We start from the raw sequence: 21621 nt of genomic DNA on the forward strand, positions 1-21621 counted from the left end.
AATTGTGATATTTGTCATTTATGCCTTTCTACGGACATTTAGGTGGTTTATTGCTGACGGAGTTTACGTGACTTATAGCATCGGGCATGCGTCACATGTTGACAACAAACGGGGGTTACCAAGTCATAAACGTTACTTCATTACAACGTATAGCAACGTGTTTTATTCATGTGTCATTCAACAGTCCAGTAGAATTGTGATATTTGTCATTTATGCCTTTCTACGGACATTTAGGTGGTTTATTGCTGACGGAGTTTACGTGACTTATAGCATCGGGCATGCGTCACATGTTGACAACAACGGGTGTTACCAAGTCATAAACGTTACTTCATTACAACGTATAGCAACGTGTTTTATTCATGTGTGTCATTCAACAGTCCAGTAGAATTGTGATATTTGTCATTTATGTGGAATTATTCGTTATTTATGTAACATAATAACAAACAAACATAAAAAAATACATGTGCATATTTAGAGACAGACACATGGTTTCCTCTGATAGGAAGGTTTTAATGACAAGAGTAAAATACTGTGATATAACTGATGTCATAGATGGGAGTGTCACGTGTCATGTCTTCTTTCTCCCGTGTGCTGCTAAAATGTCCATTTGTTTAGATGGAACACCCTACATTCCGGAGGGCCCCTAACGGGACCATCCTGCTCAAGGCCTCCCCAGCGGCCCAGGCCCTCTTCACGCGGCAGCCCCCCAGTGCCCAGGCGCCTTACAGGGCAAAGAAGCCGGAGGAGGTGGACTCGGAGGCCTGGGCTCACGTCGTCTCCGAGGGCGGTGACACCGCCAACGCCGCCCTGGTCCTGAGCCGGTGGAAGGTGCAGTTTGGCCGCTACCAGGGCAGAACCTTCCACTGGCTCCTGGAGAACGACGTGGGCTACAGCGTCAATCTGGTCGCCTCCCACCAGAAGGAGCGCGAGAGGACGCAGTCTGAGGCCCCGCTGATGGCCAACAAGGTCCTTCACAATACTTTGAGACCGTTACAATTAGAGAAATGATGGCATTTAACCTCACTGTGTTATCTCACTTTGTAACCTCACAGGACGCCTTCACCCGCTACTCCTCCGCCTATCCTGACTTCGTGGAGGCTGTCAGGTTCCACCGGGCATTTGAGGAGGCGCGGGCGAATTCCCTCCAGCCCGGTCAGGAGGGACGGGCCCTTGTTGGCTTCGGGGACTTCAAATTTGAGACCCTGGAGAGCCTCTACGAGTCGACGGACAACAAAAAGATCCGGTGAAAAAGATCATTATTATTATTATTATCGTCGCGTTGCTGTGGCGACAATCGAGAATCAGAATCATGTTGAATGTTTGATTTGTGCAGTTTTGTCAAGTACCTGCGGAGGACGTCACCAGCTCCAGGGACGCAGATGGAGAACGCCGTCCAGTATGTGCGCAGCAGAGACAGGCAGAGGATGAAAGCTGCTGCTGGAGCATCTACCTCCTCCACCGCCTCCACCTCCAGCAGCAGCGCAGCCTCTGCATCGGCCGCAAGCCAGAGAGCCACGAGTGCATCACAGTACGTGTTCCTGAAGAAATGTTTGTAACGTTGTGTCATTGTTAATGTCGTTGCCTCTCATTTATCGTGTGTCATAATAGGCCTCTTGGTCCAGCGCTTGTGGGGTTTGTCTCTGGGCGGCGTTCTCTATCTGCTGTGCAGATGCAGGCCCAGGTGAAGAAGCTGGTGGCCCCTAAGCCTGCATCTACAGGTCAGTCCAGCCTCCGTTATTTACTGACGTTCCACTTGATCTACGCTCCTGTTTCCCTGGTTCATCTTCTGTCATCATGTGTCCGCAGCCTCCCACTTCAGCCCCTTCAGACCAGCTCTGTCCTCCCCCCGGTCATCTGTGGAGCCTACAGATGAAGAGCTGGTCAAGGCGGTAGTTGACTTGGAGACCTGTAAGTAAAGAGTAAAGTCATAAACAGGAAACACTTTGCTCACAAACAAAAGTACTTGTATTCATTGTTGACGCTCTTTTTATTTGACTTTAAAAACGTTTCCTCGAATCAGAGGACGAAAGCAGATGACTGGTAAGTTTTGCGTCAGCGGTCTGATGATCATCTCGGATCAATAACCTACCTCTGCAAATAACATCGTCCTTTTCACCGTGCTTTCATCAGCGCCTGGCTAGCTCAACAACATCTGCATGGCTAACTAGTTATCATCTCACCCTCACTTTCGCTCTTTAAAATCACCTCCTGATCTCTTGTGGTGTGTAAATGCAGCTCAATCTTTGTCGGTCTCTCAGCATTAACAGTATTAATTAATAATAATTAATAAATTAATAATAATTCATCTTAATCTCAACCTTTTACGTTACTCAAACATCTCCTTTACCTTCAAGCCTCGATTGCAAAGGCTCCCCTTTTGCGCCTGCCACCACCCGCTGCTGCTGCTGCTGCCGCCGCCGACTCCTCCTCCTCCTCCTCCTCAGCACCTCCTCCTCCGGGAGCCGGTGTCTCTACTCTGCTGGACGAGCCCACAGACGAGGAGCTGCTGGAAGCCTCGCAGGAGATAGACCCCCTGGTGGAACCTCCTGCAGCCCTCGTCGTGGTTCAGCCTGCCGGGACACCGGCTCCCTCGCCTCCAGCCGCCCCCTTGACGCCGTCCGCACCCGTCGCCGTGGAGGAACGGGAGGAGTTCCTCCCTCCCCCTCCATCTTCTGCCAGTGAGGTGAGGCAGTCTCTCTAACACGTGAGGCCGCAGGTGTCCCTGCTGACTGTAGATATTAAAATGGTTTTGTGTGTGTGTGTTGTCGTCTCACCAGTTGCTGCCTCAGTCCTGGAGGGCAGCTCTCACTGTGGAGCAGCAGCAGTGGATCGGCCGGGTGCTGTTTACCAGGGACAGCCAGGGGAGGCCTCGGCTCGTGCGCGAGCTCAACCTATGGTGGACCCCCCCCCAAACCCGGCCGGTCTACAGCCAGCCTCCCGCATCCCCCGACCCCTTCTTCGCATGTCGGCTGTTCCTCTGGATGCCACACCGGCTTTGGCGTCTGCAGCTGACATGCCCCCAGCCTTCGTGCTCTGGGTCCCTGATGAAGGCTGGGCTGTACAGGACCATCCGGAGGGTCCTGGACATCGACGGCTGGTACCTCATGGCCACCGAGTACCTGGAGTGCCGTCGGTGTAAGAAGAAGGTCGGGGGGTGGTCACAGGGCATCATCAGGCAGCTGTCCCCCACCCACAGCTGCCAGTTCCCAGCTGTACTCACGTACAAGTAAGGAGGCATTTCTTCACCATTTGTCTGTGTTGAACGTCCCGTTGGAGGTGCAGACTCGGCTCTACGTGATGTTTGTGTCGTGCAGGCTGTCCTGTGACATGAGGGTGGTCATACAGCTGAGGTCCCGCACTCTGGGGAACAGTGCCAACCAGCTGTACAACACCCTGCGGGAGCAGCACTCGGACGCCTGGATGCGTAGAGCGATCCAGTACCTCGGCGTGTGCGAGCCATTCCTGGCCTTGTGCTCGGCGAGGGGGCAGATTCCACCTCCGCCCCAGATGCCCCCTCTTCCATCCCCCGTCTGGCTGCTGACCGCGTACAGCTACGACGTCCTGGCGCGGCTGGATGAGTACAAGGCCAGGATCACGTCCACCTTCGGGTCCATCATAAAGATGGATTCCACCAAGAAGGCGAGTGCAGTCTGTCAGTTTCTTTTCCTTCCAGCTGCTGTGTGTTTCTCACATTAACTCTCAGAATCTCTCTGCAGGTGGCGAAGAAGCTCGCGGGTATCGCCTCCGACACGGCCGCCTGGGCTACCAACGTCGGCAATGAGCACGGGCAGGTCCTCATGAGCGTCCTCACCTCCACTGAGAGCGCCGGGGGCCTGTCCGGGATGGCGGCCGGCTTGATCAGGCGGTACCGACTCGCCGGGGTACCTCCCCCCCAGCTGATCTACGTGAACCGCGACTGCTGCAACAGAGACGGCGTGTCAAAGACAGCTGCCTTGTTTCAGGTGTGAAAAGTTAACAGTTATGCTGCATCAGCACCGTGGCGGTAGAGTTTAACGTTTTGTTTGTTTCGCAGGAGTGGGAGCATCTCGTGGTGAGACTGGACATCTGGCACCTGATGCGACGCTTCGCATCAGGTGTCAACACCGAGAGCCACGAGCTGTACCCCACCTTCATGAGGCAGCTGTCTCACTGCATCTTTGAGGTGGACGCCGGAGATGCACGCCGTCTCGCAGAAGCTAAGCGGTCCCAGCTGGAGGGGAAGCACGGGACGGTTGGACTGACCGACGCCGCGGTGATCCAGAGGATCTCCAGGGAGGAGTGGAGGCTCCACGTCCGCCGCAGGACACGCGGGCCTGAGGAATCGGCCCTCCTAATCCAGGAGCTCCTCGACACCTTCGGTGGACCGGCAGGACGCAACAACCTGGGCATCCCGTTGCTCAACGCTCTCCGCATCCAGGAAATATGGAGTACGCAGAGGACCCACCTCAGCTGCATCCAGGACCCGCCAGGTGTGCAGCTGTACACCCAGACGGGCCGGCTGACCAAGGGAGGAGTCAGCCTGCCCGTATATCGCTGCGCGAGGGGCTCCCCCTCTCTGGAGTCCTTCCACCTCCACCTTAACCGGTTCATCCCAGGTACCGGCTTGTGTCTCGCGGCTTGTGACAAAATGTAGTCTCTATTTAAACTTGAAGAAAATGCGAACTCGTGTCTGATCCAAAACCCCCCTTCCCCAGGGACCCGGGCCAGCGCCAAGCACTTCCAGGCGTTCCTGGTGGATGGACTGGTGAGGTGGAACGAGGACCGCGCAGCGGCAGCTGCACCACCACCGGCTGCAGACGAGGGACGGCTGAGACCTCTGCACTCCTACAGTGGCCACCTCAAGCACGTCCTTAACCAGAAGAGCCAAAGAGTGCTTGGTCTTCAGGTGGTTACGGACTTCACCGAGCCGGCTGAGTACACAGGTATGCGATGTGAAAACACCTCATCTCGTAACTGACAGCAAAACGAGCCGCTACTGAATCCTTCTCTTTGTGACAGGGGAGCTCATCGGAGTGGAGTACCTGTACCAGCAGACCGGCAAAGTGCTTGAGGACGTCAGCCTGGACCCTGACACTCCGGACGAGGCTCCTGCCATCGAGGCGCTGGAGGAGGATGAGGGCATCGAGGAAGACGTAGCGGACCCTACCGTCTTCGGGCCCGATACTCCGTCCTCCAGCGTGGCAGCAGCCTGGTCAGGTGATCCAGCTGACGCACCGTCTGAGCCATCCCGTTCGGGTCAAGTTGCCCCTCCTGAGGCCCCAGAGGTTCAGGACCCTGATCCCCAGCAGCCCTCCTCAGACTCTGAAGTAAGTTCACATACTGATGATTGTGAGATAGAATCTCTTACAGCACTATTTGCTTACGGCCTTTGTTCCTCCTCGTTTCTTCTCAGGAGGACATCCAGGGTCCTGATGGCCAGCCCGGGTACCGGCACGTCCTGAAGCTGGCCCAGGCGCTGGTGGAAGGGAGGAACCTTCTGGGGCTGTCTGAGAGTAGGGTAGACCGACTCATCCTGCTTTGGACTCGCTTGGCGGAGCAGGACAAGCGGCGAGTCGACTACCCTCCCAGATACCGGGAGAGGCAACCAAAGGGGCGGTTCAAGGCAGCGAAGGGGAAGAACACCTCCTGTGCTGGAAAGGAGAGTCTCCAACGGTGAGACTCCTTTAGAGCAAGAATCTTTCCTCTGGTACATATCTGCTATGTACTGACCCACACTCTGCTCCTCGTGACTCTTTCAGCTGCCTCCCCGGGGTCAACTCGGGGCCTTCCACCTGGCCCAGCGCCAGTCGCCTGGTGGAAGCCATTTGCACCCTGCTCTGCAAGCTCCACCCGGCGGCCATGCGGGTCGGCGGGGTGCACAGGCCCCGGCTCAGCCTCATCCTCGCTGACTACGTGGCCATCAGAGAGGTAGTGCTGAGCACCCCGAGGCTGATGGCTCAGACGGACATCCAGCTCTATGAGCTGAACCACAGGACCCTGAGCCAGTGGTGAGTTTAACGTGAAGCTGCTTTGACGGGTTCTGGTCTGCACTCTGATTTATCGCTGGATGAAGAGCCTGACCGCATTCTGTGTTTGTCTCCCAGGTTCTCTCGCAAGCAGAGGGGGTTGGTCTCGGCTGTGCTGCAGAAGGGAGCTGCCGTCATCCCTGCAGGTGACGCAGCCGAGCCCCTCCCTCCCGTCAAAGGGCTGTCCTTTGTTCAGGTGGGACAAGGACAGCCCTTCCAGTATGACGTGCCGGATGAGAAGCCAGGACCCTCATCCAGCGGCCTTCCTCCTCCTCCTCCTCCTCCTCCTCCACCAGATGGGGAGCAGCCAGGGCCTTCTGCTCCTCCAGATGAGGAAAAACCTGGACCCTCGTCCAGCGGCCTTCCTCCACTGCCCCTGGGTGTCTTCCCTGGTCCTGCCGGTCCGCCTCCTCAAATTCCCAGAGAAAGTAGGAGCACTGCCTGGAGGAAGAGGAAGGCGGCCGAGGCAGCGGCTGCTGCAGGTCAGGTGTTGCCACCCAAAAATACCCGTCAGCAGTACACCTGCTCCAAGTGTGGTCAGCCCAAAACATTACAAACTGGCCACACTCGGCTTTATGGTATAGCCTACTGTGCTGCTGTCGGGGGCAAGACTGTGGAGCAGTGGAGGGAGGAGGTCCAAAGGACTCATAGCAGGGGGAAATGAGGGTTTTTATTTGTTGTTTTATTTACACTCGTTATAATTGTGTGTTATTATTGTCATGTGTGTGTTATTTAAGCAGGTGTTATAGTGTGTTATCATTAGTGTGTTATTATTGTCATGTGTTGTTTAAGCTATTAAAGTGTATTTTCTGCACTTGGTTTTGGAAGCTTTTTCATGTCATACATACCTGTATGTTTTCATTCCATACACACCTGTCTATTAGGGAAATCTCCATAACTGCCATCATTTAACACTTTTTGGCTGCAACTTGCCGGAGGCAGGACTCGAACCACAGATCTCCTGCATCACAGCCCACATCTGGAGCACAGCTAGCCGGTCCACCCCTCACATACTATTTTTGCAACCTGATCACAGAGAAGAACGAACCAGCAGACGGAGAACATGTTCTTCTATAATGAGCCTGTCGCCATCTTTCCCGCTCCAGCATTCTTCCACTTGGAGGAGCAGCCTCAGTGGAGCAAGTCGGCCACTCTTCCCCGTGTGGGGTCCGCCGCTGAGCCGCACAGTCATGGCGGTGTCACGCAGACTCCGCCAGAAGGACCGTCGGCTACCCAGAACCAGGCCGCGGAAAATGAGGACCAGCTCGGGGTTCTGGAGAGCAATCAGTCGGAAACTTCGGCCAGCGCCTCCAGAGAGCACTTCTGCCTGACGGAGTCCGCATCCGTCCCGGGGACGTTGAATAAAATGAGGGGCGGCGGCAGACACTCTGTGCATGCCTTCGCAGAACTCTCTAAAAGCCCCTCGACTCAGCCTCCCCGAGCCTGGTTCGTATCACTGGAGGGCAAACCCGCAGCTGAGATCCGGTACGCAGTGTCAGAGCGGCGAAGGCCGGTTGAGAGTCTGGAGACTCCGGCGTCGATATGAGCGAACTGAACCAGGCTCCTGGCCGGAGGGCCGTGACTCTGGAGCGCAATGCCACTTTTCTCAAAAGCAGTAAACGTGCACCTCCATAGTAAAACACCTCCAACCACCTGAGTTTGTATACACAGGATAGATTCTGTGACACAATACTAATTTATCTTTTAATTGCTTCATGTTCTATATCGATGTTGTGGTGCCAATCCAAGTTGTGGGTACACATACCTGTGTACTCAGCCGGCTCGGTGAAGTCCTTAACCACCTGAAGACCAAGCACTCTTTGGCTCTTCTGGTTAAGGACGTGCTTGAGGTGGCCACTGTAGGAGTGCAGAGGTCTCAGCCGTCCCTCGTCTGCTGCCGGTGGTGGTGCAGCTGCCGCTGCGCGGTCCTCGTTCCACCTCACCGATGTTGTGGTGCCAATCCAAGTTGTGGGTAGAAGGCTAATTCATACCACCGGATTGGCGACGGTTGGTAAAGCTGTACAAAAGTCCAAAGCATGTGAATTAAGCACTTTTCATTCTAGCAGACTTTAATGCCTGAAACATAGTTTAAGAAATAAATAAAATACTTTTGGATATCATGTCATACTGTTAAGTTAGTTGCCACAACTGATGCCTCCGAAGGGAAAAAAAGCCACACGATTGAGATTAATGAGGTCAAACACCTTCATAACGAGCACTGTGGAATTTTAACCGGCCGTTGGGATTAACAGACAGTTTACAAGGCTAACTGAACACGACTGAATGTCTCTTGTTTTAACTGTCACCTGATTTGTATGTACGTGTTCTCATGTTTATTTTTTAATTGAAGTGAATAATTTCATAATATTTTAATAATAAATAAAGAAATAACTCACCGTGGTATTTTTTGCATTTCAACATATACACTATATATATTATATACGTATAACTATTTTCTAATCCGTTTTTTATGTATTATAGTCTATATACTGTATAAAGTTACTGTTAGATAATAATAATCTCTTCAATCTGAATTACAGTCACAGGACTCATAACACAAACGTTATTTGTGATTCTAATGAAATAGGAATAAAGATGAAGATCTCGCTCGTACATGAGCTCATAGCGTGTCATTGGACTGATACCAGCTACAGACCAAAACGATTCCCTTTGTTACAATGACATTTAACTAACTATATCATCTTATGGAAGAGCTCATACAAAACATGTCAGCAGTCCAAACCAACAGCTTCCACATCACATATAATTCATTTGAAGAAACGTTTGGGCTGATTTGATAAGCAATAGATAAGCAATCTAGATTATTATAGTTATAATTAATCATATATTATCTTAGACTGACTTAGACTACGAGCAGATCATTGACAAACATCCCTCCTCACTGTCTCTGCAAACCCCACATACCCTCACTTGTACCCGCCCCCATGGGTAGCTAGGATGATTGACAGGTTCCACAGCTTCACATGTCATGAGACCTTCACTGACCCCCTGAACTCGGTAAATTAAAAAACAATTACTAGTATCCAACAACTTCTTCCTGTAAACACATTAACGCTTATAAAATAACAGGTTGACATTAAATATGTTACTGGTTATAATATCTTTATTATCTAATTATTGCATGGACCTGCACCAGAGCTCAATTAATATATCCATATATAATGATATAAAGAACATGTTCAGACATTGTGACTGAGGATGCATTCCTATGTTCAGAAATGGTTGGATAAAACATTAGAACACACAGACACAAAATAGACGTGCAGGATTCCATGGTTGCTACGGTTCTTCCGATGATTCTATGGAATCCTCATTTGAACATAAACAACCACTCAAGCAGTTGCTTGAAAGTGTTTCCTCAAGTTCAGCTCAACGATTTCTTGCTAACAACCTCTTCTACTGCGGACTTCTTCCTTTATTACAAGAACTAAAGAGTCACAGAGACTGACCAGAGCGACTAAAGTAACTTTCATCATGGAAAATGTGAGATTTGAACCCTTTGAATGTCAACAATGTTTTCTGTTTTACCGTTGAGACCTTCAGACCCCTAGAAGTGACGTGATAATCAGCTCTGCTATGAACACCCCCCCCCCCTATACGACTGGTCTCAGCTGACAGCTGTACTGTACCTGCTTGATATTATAACTATTTAGTCAAAACCAAAGACCACACATGTCTTCAGCGAGTTTCTCCAGCAGCTTTAAATGCAGAGTCTTTTCACTTGATCACATGTTCCTTAATTCATGTTATTAATAGTTAAGTGTCGGTCCGCTAACACTGAGGCACATCCAACCTGTCCACACGGCGTACTTGTGTGAGGAACAGGTGTTCACAGCGGCCCTGCAGCTCAAGCTCCTACAAACTTCATCTGGTCTCTGTGAACTCTTTCGATGGTTGAATGTGCTGATAGAACCTCTGCGCGTGTGGAAATACACGTCATGTTTTAGGGGAAATATCAGTTGGTTTTCACAGTGAATTGAGAAATGAAACGTTCTGCTTTGACCGTACTTGTAAAGCTTCCTTCTAACACAAGTCTATGTTGTTGCAGTGTGACGTTCCCGTTCTCCTGACCGACAACCAGACAGTAAGGAGAACCTCTGCTCGCCAGGCAGAGAGCGCGTCGAGGCCCTCAGCCTGGAGACAGTGTTCATGCTGCAGGGACAAGCAGGTGAGACTTGTTCTTTCAAACTGTTCACAATGTAATCCTCAGGACCCGGAGTGAGTCAGTGTACAAACAAGCAAAGAGATTGCATATTAAAAATCCTTCAAAATGGACAGAATCTGTGAAGGCTCTCTGCAGTGCATGTGATGCAGAGGTTTCTCTGTGACAGTGTGTTGTTCAGTATGAAGTTCACTCACACCCTTTGATGTGTTGCTGACCAGGGGCCGACTCTAAAGAGAAAGCGCCGGCCCTCTGCTGCTCCCGGAGACCTTCACCAGAAGAGGAGGCGCACCTCCGGAGCCCGTCCCCTCCCTGACCATCCAGAGGTGTTGGACTGTGTCCCCGCTGTGCAGCCCTCCTCAGCTGGTGACCATTCAGGGTCTTTGGATTTGGTCCGGAAGCCTGGAGCGACCATCCCACCTGCTGACCTGCCCCGAGTCTCCTGTGTGGCCCCCAGCCTCCAGCCCTCCACTGCTCCACTGCACGACGGCCCTCTGAACATATTCAACCTCCCAGTGGAAGAATACCAGCAGCTGTACCACGAGGTTGTTGATGAAATGCTGAGGTGCGTTGTGTCAACAATCGGACACATAATAAGCACATTCTTCCAATCACAACTAAATGTATCGCTCAATATTCCCTCACAGCAACATTTGAACCACGTGTGACGTTGTGATTAAACTCGTTGTTTTTACCTCTCAGGTTCAAGAGCGGCCGTCTGCGTCCTTACACTCTGAGCCTGGGGCGCGTCATCAAGCAGAAGCTGTGGCAGAGACTGGACCGTCCCCTGTTCACCGAAACAGTCAACGGAGACGGACTGGTGCACGTGGATGTCTCCTACGGGGTTGGAGTCTTCCCTCCCCTCCACCAGGTGGACATTTTGGGGGAGCCAAAGCCAGGGACACCACAGAAGCGCTAAAAACTCAAAAACCCTCCATTAAGATCACATCTGTATATTGCAGATGAGCAAAAGTTGTGTGATTTTAAGTATGAAAAACACCGTACGAAGATGGTTCGCACGGTGGTGCCCGCCAGGAGAGAAACTCCTCTCCACCTCCAGCCCCCGTCGTTGTCCTGCAGATTCCAGCTGACATTAGCTTTCTGCTGCCTCCACCCTCTGCCAGCAGCTTTTACCACGCTGCCCCACTATCCACCTGCTGATCGTGGCTGGGGCTTTGTAGCTGGAGATGTATTTCCACCTACAAACTGTGGGGAAAGTGTCTCTGGACAATTTGCATCAACAACTCACATTTCACTACAATTCAACATGCTCCACCACCTCCAACCTATCCTCCACTAAAGAGCCTCTGCCACAGACTTGCTGTTGCTGCCTCCACCGGCAAGTTGTGGCAGCTGGAACCTTCAGCCTCCTCTAGCAATCTGCAGTTGCTGCCTCCAACTGCATGTTGCTGACAGCTGCTCGCAAACCTCCACCTTATATAGACTCAACCCCTAAACTGCTGTTACCACCTCCAACTCAAGGTTGCTGGCAGTCAGCTGCAATCAAACCTCCACCTACGTTCTCTGCCAGTGACCTGTTGATGCCGCTTCCACCTAAACATCCTGTAATAGAGCTGCCTATAAAGCATCCACTCAGACTCTCCGTCAGATCCTGCAAGTGCTGCTTCCACCTGCATATTCTGGCAAAAAGCTGCTATTTAGTCGTCCACTTTCAGCCTCTGCAGCAACCTGCATTTGCTTCTTCCACCTGTAGATTGTGCTAAATAGCTAGAGACCAACCTCCATCTAAATAACCTCTACCACAAACCTATTGCTGCCTCTACCAGCAGATATTGGCAGAAAGCTGGAACTGAGCCTCCACCCTCTGCCTCTGCCTGCACCTGCAGGTTGCCGGCAGGCAGCTGCAACCAAATCTTCACCTACAGCCTCTGCCAGTGACCTGTTGATGCCGCCTCCAACTGCAGGTTGCTGGCAGACAGCTTCAACCAAACCTCCACCTACGTCCAACGACCACAGTTGCACCACCTGCAGTCTCTGCCAGCCTACACCTAAAATCCTCTGCCAACAACTTGCGGTTTTTGCCTCGAACTGCAGTCTGCTTGCAGACAACTGCAACTAAATTCCACCTTAATAGCCTCTGTGCAGTTGCACCCTCCACTTGCAGATTGTGGTTGAGGGGCTACAACAAAACCTCCACCGCCAGCTGTACCTAAATATCCAGCCTCTGCCACTAATCTGCTGTTACATTCTCCACCAGCAGATATTGGCAGACAGCTGCAACTGAGCCTGAATCTTCCGCCTCTACCAGCACCTGCAGTGTCTGCCTAAAACGGTTGGTTGTTGGCAGTCAGCTGCAACCAAATCTCCACCTAAATAGCCTCTGACCTGCTATTGCTGCCTCCAGCTGTAGCTGCCTCCAGCATGGCCTACGCCAGTTACCTCTGTATGCCGCCTCCACCTGAACATACTGATGAACCCTAACTCTACCTCCCAAACCTCCACCTTCACGCATCTGCCGCAACCTGCAGTCACCGCCTCTAACTGTAGTATGCTGGAAGACATTTGTATAAAGATGCCTTTGAAGCCTCAACGTAAAGCCTTTGTCAGATCGTGTAGGTGCCGCCTCCACCTGCAGGGTATGGCAGGCAGATGCCGTTAAATCCTCCACCTTTAGCCTCTGCGACAATGTGCAGTTGCCTACTCCACCTGGAGACTTTTGTAGAAAGCTGCAGCAGAACCTCCATCTAAAACCACTGCCAGTTACCTATGCATTTTGCCTCCACCTGAAGATCCTGGTGATAATCTACCTTTCAAACCTCCACCTTCAGGCCCCTGCCACAAGCTGCTGATGTTTCATCCATGTGTCCAACCTCATCAAGATGCAACCAAAGCTTCACCTAAATAGCTTCTACCACAAACCTGCCATTCACCGTCTCCACCAGTAGATTGTGGCAAACAGCTGAAACCGAACCTCCACCTAGAGTCACCTACAGTTACTTGTTGGCACCTAAACGTCCACCTTCCTGCCTCTGGCAAAACCTGCTGCTCACCACCAACGGCAGTTTGTGCAGAGTGCTGCCTTTCAAATCTTCAACTACAGCCTCTGCCAGAATCTACATTTGTTCCCTCCACCTGCGGATTCTGGCACCTGCCGTTCCTCCACCTACGACCTCTAAATTGTCTTACTCCTGAGAAACTTCATCCACAACTCCCATTGAGCCAGAATTCAACGTGCTCCAGCGCCTGCATCCTCTGCGATGCTACACCTGAAGCCTCTCCCAGCTGCAACCGAACCTCCTCCTAAATAGCTTCTGCCAGCAACCCACAGTTGCGCCCTCTACCTGTAGATTGCACAGCCTCTGCTTACCTGTGGAAGCCTCCACCTGAAGATCCTTGAAGATCGCTAGAGCATCAACCTCCACATACAACCATCACCGTGCACCTACAACTCTGCCTGAACTATCTGCCAGCCAACTATACGTCCTCCGATACAACATTAACCAAAGATAAGTTCAGCTTTCTCCTGCTGGTCTGAACTCAATCAGTGACATCAGGCTGATGCGTAGCAGAGTGATAGAATCCTGTAGAAGTCATTTAGTTAAAAAAGGATGTTTTATATTTGAGTCTTATAAAATACCTGGAGTAAACTCTTGATGAAATGAAAGACCTAAAATGTTAGAAAGTCTGTTTACTTTATGAATTTAAACACTCCTTCAATTGGCATTGGTTTCATAATTTGAGGGTGTTTTGGTGATGCCCGGTGACTTAAGACATTTTTTTGTGGTTTTCTCCAGTTGTTGTTGGACTCCACACGTCCAGATGTACCAGGAGCTGATCGAGAGCCGGGATCATTCCTTCTACCACAAGAGCCATGTTCCAGAGATGCTTATTCCTCCTCCACCTTCACCACCAACTCTTGCTCCTTGTCTGCACTTTTGCACTGTTGTTTAATAAATTCCATCATTGCTTTTGATAATTAGTTTTATTTAAATCTGAATTAATTTACAGAAAACTGATACTTTAATGTTCAAGATCCAATTGAGTAATTAGGAATGACATTTTTTCATCCATTTTCTGTTTGTTGGTGTATCTTCCACAATACACGATACCAAAAGCAAGCAGTAGTTTTAATTTGCATATTAAAACATTTCTGATAACAAACAAAACAGAATAGGCTTATGCAAAATAATATAATTGAGAAGTTTCATGGTTATTATTATTACTTTCATACTTTTTAGAATTCTATTATCTTGTATTTATTAAGATTTAGCACAACTTCAGAGATCCCTCTGAAATAGATGTTTTATCAAACATCCGAAGGTTTTGAATTATTTTTTATATAGCCTAAATGAACACATTTCAATTTTACCTCAGAGGGCATTACAATCTGCACAACAGTATTTTTCCTCCTTTCTCACCTCTTGGTCATCTAACTTAGACAGTGTAGGATATTAGAAACAAACTGACGACCCGGTTTATAAAATTAATAAAATGCATATAGTGTACACCACAATACAGCCATGAGTCTGAAACTGTGTAATCAATAAAGTAATGACAATATTGTCAAACCACTGTAATTCTGCAGCTGTAATAGAATAATACCAATGTACAGCTATGATTGTATTTAATGTAATGTAATCAACTGGAATGCATGCATGTAATACTTGCACAACAACTGATATTGACTGAGGCTCATTCGAAATCCGAGTCACATTGAACTCACCAGAAGACCACTCCCAGAGGTGTGGACACTAACTTTCACACCTTCACGCATTGGCATAAATACCTGTAGGCAACCATTGTTTTCGAGTTCGCTGGCGGAGGCAACAAACAGGCACTAGGGATGGTCAATGGGCCCTGTGGCCCGTTGGTTGCAGAGACCAGCGGCTCCTCAGCTGAGATGTTCTTTTTACCACAACACCCTTTCTTTTATTAAATACATTTGATTTTAACCTTTCGATCAGCGATGCCCTCTGTCCGTCCAGCGTTTCTTCATTTAGAACACAACAACTGCCAACACTGTTTACGGCTAGCCTTCCTGTTGCTTCCAGAGACGCATGACCTTCAAATCCCCTGCTATTCTTCAAAAAGCAACAATTCCCTCGACACACCGTCTGAACTGACGCCCCGGCGTGACGGCTCAGATGCTTCTCTAATGGTCGAGATTACTCTCGCTAAAGATAGGTCAAAGGGCCGGCTCTCATTGTTGAAGTACTTAATGCAGCAGGGCCGAAATCCTCCTTGTGGCACTGGCCCTCAATGGCAAGTCTGTGACGACCTTCAGTGAATCTGTGGCATCTCCGTGGCAGGCGTCACAACATTGAGCTGAGGAGCCGAGTGGGCAGAGCCACATCACCAGAGTCCGGATGTTGTTTGTACGACAGGTCAGTTGCCATAAATCAGTTTTATGATTATGGTTGAGGCACCTGAGCCACACGTTCTCTTACAGCAGGGGTGTCAAACTAGTTTTAGGTTAGGGCCAGACCTTTGATCAGTGGGCCAGACATGTAAAATCATAGACGATGGTTCGGTCGACACTACCACTGCCATCTAGTAATTTTATATTTTGTATTTAAACTCCTTAAACATGAGGTCTAAATATTGATTCTGCCCCAACCGAGTCTCTGTAATTTTACAATTTTTAAGTATGAATTAGGTTTTTGGTAGCACTCCATGATGACTCAACATAATGAAGCATTAATCAAAGGCTTATTATTGAGTAATTTAGTAACAGATACGGCGTGTGGAGCGGACCTACCCGGACTCCTTAGTTATTGTCCTTGGGGACTTTACAAAGGAAATCTCAGCCATTAACTTCCTAGATACAAACAGTTTATTAAATGCGAAACCAGAGAGCAGAACACGCTGGATCACTGATACACCACAGTAAAGCCTAGTTTATGGTTGTGCATTTTCCGAGACCCAAGGACACGCACTAGGAATGACATTTGACCTCTTGACCTCTTGCGTGCTTTTTTACCTCTCCTTGCGTGCGTCGACCAATTTTTCTAGACTAGCAACAAAGCCTACGCAAGCCTCAGGGAGCCCTCAAGACGGCATTCTCTACGTCGTCTTCGACAAAACACGTTACTCCACTTATTGTTCTGGAGGTGAATTGCTGGGATGTTTTCAAGACTGGTACCAACAGTCTGGATGAGTTCTCAGAGGCTGTGGCTTCTTACATCGGCTTCTGTGAGGACAGCTGTGTTCCATGATGCACCTCGGTGAGTTACAACAACGACAAACCCTGGGTCACAGCGGAACTCAGAAAACTACGCCTGCAGAAGGACCAGGCATTTAGGAGCGGGAACAAAGTCTTGTACACAGAGTCAAAATACAGGTTCAGCAAGGCGGTGAGAGATGCTAAACGACTGTACTCTGAGAAACTCCAACAACAGTTCTCAGCAAGTGACTCTGCTTCGGTTTGGAGAGGCCTTAAACACCTCACAAACTACAAGCCAAAACCCCCCCACTCCATGAATGACCTTCGCCTGGCAGACGAGCTGAATAGAGTTCTACTGCAGATTTGATAGACAATGTCCTGACTCCATCCCCCACAGCCCCTGTCTCCGGGGTTCACAAACATCTTCAACACCTCCCTGGAGACATGCCACGTACCAGCTGCTTCAATTCAGAAAAAAATAATAACGGGAAGCAAATTATAAATAATAAATTAATAAAAAATATAAATTAACAGTTTAATAGAATATATATATATATATATATATATTGTGACAAAATGTCCTGAGCTGCCGTCAGCGTCGCCCGGGAAACGGAGCAGACACACCTGCACCCACTCATCACGGGCTGAGCGGCCACACCTGCGCCTGATCAGAGGCTGCCTTGATAAGCCTCACCGCCACACACAGAGTTGGGAGATGTCCAAGCCTTGGCTAACATTATCTCTGTTATTTCTCCAGACAGCAGTGCGTGACCGCGAGCCCACGTATCCCCACGGACTTCATGGACCCACACGCCACCGCGCACAGAGAGGAAGAAGGAGAGCCCCTAAATAAAATCCACCCTTCGGGCTACTCACCGTGACCCTCGTGTTGTGTCCTTCTTCACCCCATCACAATATATAATATATATATATCCACTAGATAGATATCCACTAAATCGTAATTCTCCCACTTTTTCACCAGGGTCTGGTCATTTTGGCGTTAATAAGACCCTGCGCCGCCTCCGTCAAGGGTTCTACTGGGGCCAGCACAGGCGGGATGTAGAGGACTTCTGCCGCCGCTGCGACAGCTGCACTGCACGTAAGAGGCCTGCAGGCACATCTCATGCCCAACTCCAACAGTTTCCAGCAGGATGCCCCATGGAGAGGGTGGGGATTGATGTCCTCGGACCCTTTCCCCGCACTGAGAGAGGTAACCGGTACATCCTCACTGCTATGGACTACTTCACCAAGTGGCCCGAGGCATACAGCCTCCCAGACCAGGAGGCAGAAACTATAGTGGACGCTCTTGTGGGAGGGATGTTCAGCAGATTTGGCACACCTGAAATAGTCCACACAGACCAGGGCAGGAACTTTGAGTCCCGTGTCTTCTCTGCCATGTGTGAAAAACTTTGCTCACACAAGACTCGCACTACACCACTTCACCCACAGAGCGATGGACTAGTTGAAAGGTTTAACCGCACGCTGGCGCAACAGCTGGCCATAGTAACGGCAAAACACAAACTGGGATGACCATGTTAGTCTTGTGCTGATGGCCTACAGATCTGCTCCTGCCCTCCTCATGCTAGGCAGAGAGATGCGGACGCCAGCCAAGATGATGGTGGGGAAGTTCCTGGTGGATGGACTGTTGAGGAGGAACGAGGACCAGCGGCAGCTGTACCACCACCGGCTGCAGACGGGGGACGGCTGAGACCTCTTACAGTGGCCACCTCAAGCACGTCCTTAACCAGAAGAGCCAAAGAGTGCTTGGTCTTCACGTGGTTAACGACTTCACCGAGCCGGCTGAGTACACAGGTATGCAATGTGAAAACACCTCATCTCATAACTGACAGCAAAACAAACCGCTACTGAATCCTTCTCTGTGTGACAGGGGAGCTCATCGGAGTGGAGTACCTGTACCAGCAGACCGGCAAAGTGCTTTAGGACGTCAGCCTGGACCCTGACACTCCGGGCGAGGCTCCTGCCATCGAGGCGCTGGAGGAGGATGAGGGCATCAAAGAAGACGTAGCGGACCCTACCGTCTTCGGGCCCGATACTCCGTCCTCCAGCGTGGCAGAAGCCCGGTCAGGTGATCCAGCTGACGCACCGTCTGAGCCATCCCGTTCAGGTCAAGTGGCCTCTCCTGAGGCCCCAGAGGTTCAGGACCCTGATCTCCAGCAGCCCTCCTCAGACTCTGAAGTAAGTTCACATACTGATGATTGTGAGATAGAATCTCTTGCAGCACTATTTGCTTACGGGCTTTGTTCCTCCTCGTTTCTTCTCGGGAGGACATCCAGGGTCCTGATGGCCCTGGGTGTCTTCCCTGGTCCTGCCGGTCCGCCTCCTCAAATTCCCAGAGAAAGTAGGAGCACTGCCTGGAGGAAGAGGAAGGCGGACGAGGCAGCGGCTGCTGCAGGTCAGGTGTTGCCACCCAAAAATCCCCGTCAGCAGCACCCGTACAGAGTAAATGCATACAACAGATCTCTGATGAAAAAAGAGGTTGATTATTTACTGGAGAATAACTTGGCACGACCCAGCTCCAGTCCATGGAGTTCTCCGTGCTTATTGGTTCCAAAGCCTGACGGTACTGTCCGATTCTGCACAGATTATCGTAAGGTAAACCATATAACGGTGCCTGACTCATTTCCTATGCCCCGCGTAGATGATTGCGTGGATACCATAGGATCCGCTCGCTATGTCACAAAGTTGGATCTATTGAAAGGTTATTGGCAAGTTCCCCTTTCACCAAGGGCTTCTGCCATCAGTGCTTTTGCAACTCCTGATAATTTTGCGCAATATTTTGTGATGGCTTTCGGGATGAGAAACGCTCCGGCCACTTTCCAGAGGTTGGTGAGTAGTGTGTTCAGTGGTGTGCCTAACTGTACTGCATATTTGGATGATGTGGTAATACACTCGTCAGAGTGGACTGCTCATGTGGACTCTCTAAGAACAGTGTTTCAGCGACTAGCGGATGCATCTCTGACACTAAACCTTGCAAAATGTGAGTTTGGAAAGGCAACTGTGACCTACTTGGGTAAACAGGTGGGCGGAGGCCAAGTGCGACCCTTGGAGGAAAAGATCGCAGCAATCACGTCTTTTCCAGTACCCACCACTCGGCGGGAATTACGGCGATTCCTCGGAATGACTGGTTACTACAGAGGGTTCTGTAGGAACTTCTCTTCCGTTGTAGCCCCGATGACTGACTTGATCAGTCCATTGGTAAAATTTGTCTGGTCAGATATGTGTCAAATCGCTTTTGAATGCTGTAAAGCGCTATTATGTAATGCCCCAGTACTAAGTGCTCCTGATTTCAATAAATCTTTTTCCATTGAAGTCGATGCGAGCTCTATTGGTGCTGGGGCAGTTCTAACTCAGATGGATTCTGAGGGTTTGGTCCACCCTGTGGGATTCTTTTCAAAGAAATTCAATAGTGCCCAAATGCGCTACTCGACCATAGAACAGGAGACGTTGGCTTTGCTGCTCGCGCTCCAATTTTTTGAGGTTTATGTTGGGTCTAGTGCGGAGCCTGTGATGGTTTACACGGACCACAATCCGCTGGTGTTTCTGCATCGCATGCACAATCACAACCAACGACTAATGCGTTGGTCCTTGATTATCACCAATTACAACCTGGTGATCCACCACAAAAAGGGCACCGAAAATGTGTTTGCAGACGCTCTGTCCCGGGTGTAACCATTGTGGGTTAGTGGTTGCTAAGTTTTGTTTGGCCTTTATTTTTTTCTGGATTTGACTTCAAGCTGGGTTTAACCCATGAACTGAGGTATCGTCAGCCACGGGCTGACTCTTTATGGGGGGGAGTGTTACGTACAGTGCTATAAGGGAATAGGTCTACAGATATGGTGTTCTTTTTTTGTGTTGTTGGTTTGTGTTTTTGTCTCCCCCTTCTGTTTCCATTCTCTCACTTCACAGATGTGCACACCTGGTCCCCCTCATCCAATCACCACACCTGTTCCAGATCTCCCATCAACCATTCCTTTTTATATAGTCAATGTTTGTTTTCAGTAGAGGAGGGCTATTTTGTGTTGAGCTGGGCTCTCGGTTGGAAGAGCACTTGTGGTAGTTGTGGTAATATCTTTTGGTGGTGTGCACAGGGTCAATGAGGACAGGTAATATACTCCGGGGTTTACATATTGCATACACGTAGGTGTACCTGTTCTTAGTACCCTAGGCTAGAGTGAGCACCACCCACTGTACTTTATGGTGCTAAGCACCGGTCATTGGGGGGGGGGGGTTTGTCCATCCATCCATCCATCTTCAACCGCTTATCCGGGGTCGGGTCGCGGGGCAACAGCTCCAGCAGGGGACCCCAAACTTCTCTTTCCCGGGCCACATCTACCAGCTCTGACTGGGGGATCCCAAGGCGTTCCCAGGCCAGTGCAGAGATATAATCTCTCCACCTAGTCCTGGGTCTTCCCCGGGGCCTCTTCCCAGCTGGCCGTGCCTGAAACACCTCCCTAGGGAGGCGCCCAGGGGGCATCCTCACCAGATGCCCAAACCACCTCAACTGGCTCCTTTCGACGCAAAGGAGCAGCGGCTCTACTCCGAGCTCCTCGCGAATGGCTGAGCTTCTCACCCTATCCCTAAGGGAGACGCCAGCCACTCTCCTGAGGAAACCCATTTCGGCCGCTTGTACCCGTGACCTAGTTCTTTCGGTCATGACCCATCCTTCATGACCATAGGTGAGGGTAGGAACGAAGATTGACCGGTAGATCGAGAGCTTTGCCTTTCGGCTCAGCTCTCTTTTCGTCACAACGGTGCGGTAAAGCGAGTGCAATACCGCCCCCGCTGCTCCGATTCTCCGGCCAAACTCACACTCCATCTTCCCCTCACTCGTGAACAAGACCCCGAGGTACTTGAACTCCTTCACTTGGGGTAAGGACACATTCCCTACCTGGAGTAGGCAATCCATCGGTTTCCTGCTGAGAACCATGGCCTCAGATTTAGAGGTGCTAATCCTCATCCCGACCGCTTCACACTCGACTGCGAAACGCTCCAGTGAGAGTTGGAGGTCACAGACGGAAGATGCCATCAGGACCACATCATCTGCAAAAAGCAGCGATGAGATCCGCAGCCCCCCGAACTGTAGACCCTCCTCCCCCCGACTACGCCTCGATATCCTGTCCATGAAGACCACAAACAAGATTGGTGACAAGGCGCAGCCCTGGCGAAGGCCAACCCCCACCGGAAACGCCTTCGACTTACTGCCGAGCACCCGAACACAGCTCTCGCTTTGGGCGTACAAGGATTGGATGGCCCCAAGCAAGGAGTACCCCGTACTCCCGCAGCACCTC

General features: G+C 50.4%; 2 protein-coding genes across 3 annotated transcripts; both read left to right on the forward strand.

Annotated features, from left to right (window-relative positions):
• Nucleotides 1-141: 141 nt before the first annotated feature.
• Nucleotides 142-2476, forward strand: LOC144405586 (uncharacterized). Of its 2 annotated transcripts, XM_078100143.1 has the most exons (7): nucleotides 142-966; nucleotides 1053-1243; nucleotides 1334-1528; nucleotides 1609-1718; nucleotides 1807-1908; nucleotides 2021-2040; nucleotides 2355-2476. In XM_078100143.1, coding segments are annotated over exons 1-6 (951 nt in total). In that variant the 5' UTR covers nucleotides 142-615; the 3' UTR covers nucleotides 2023-2040; nucleotides 2355-2476. The 2 variants fall into 2 exon arrangements, with proteins under 2 accessions (XP_077956269.1, XP_077956268.1); XM_078100142.1 differs by lacking the exon at nucleotides 2355-2476 and having other exon boundaries at nucleotides 2021-2313.
• Nucleotides 2034-6819, forward strand: LOC120834274 (uncharacterized). The gene is made up of 11 exons (XM_078098911.1): nucleotides 2034-2040; nucleotides 2445-2683; nucleotides 2778-3226; nucleotides 3315-3639; nucleotides 3717-3962; nucleotides 4034-4595; nucleotides 4695-4922; nucleotides 4999-5306; nucleotides 5393-5652; nucleotides 5739-5987; nucleotides 6084-6819. The coding sequence occupies exons 1-11, from the start codon at nucleotides 2034-2036 to the stop codon at nucleotides 6667-6669; spliced, it is 3459 nt and encodes a 1152-aa protein (XP_077955037.1). The 3' UTR covers nucleotides 6670-6819.
• The last annotated feature ends 14802 nt before the right edge of the window (nucleotides 6820-21621 follow it).

Source organism: Gasterosteus aculeatus, chromosome 3 (assembly GCF_964276395.1).
Source record: "Gasterosteus aculeatus chromosome 3, fGasAcu3.hap1.1, whole genome shotgun sequence".
NCBI lineage: Eukaryota > Metazoa > Chordata > Actinopteri > Perciformes > Gasterosteidae > Gasterosteus > Gasterosteus aculeatus.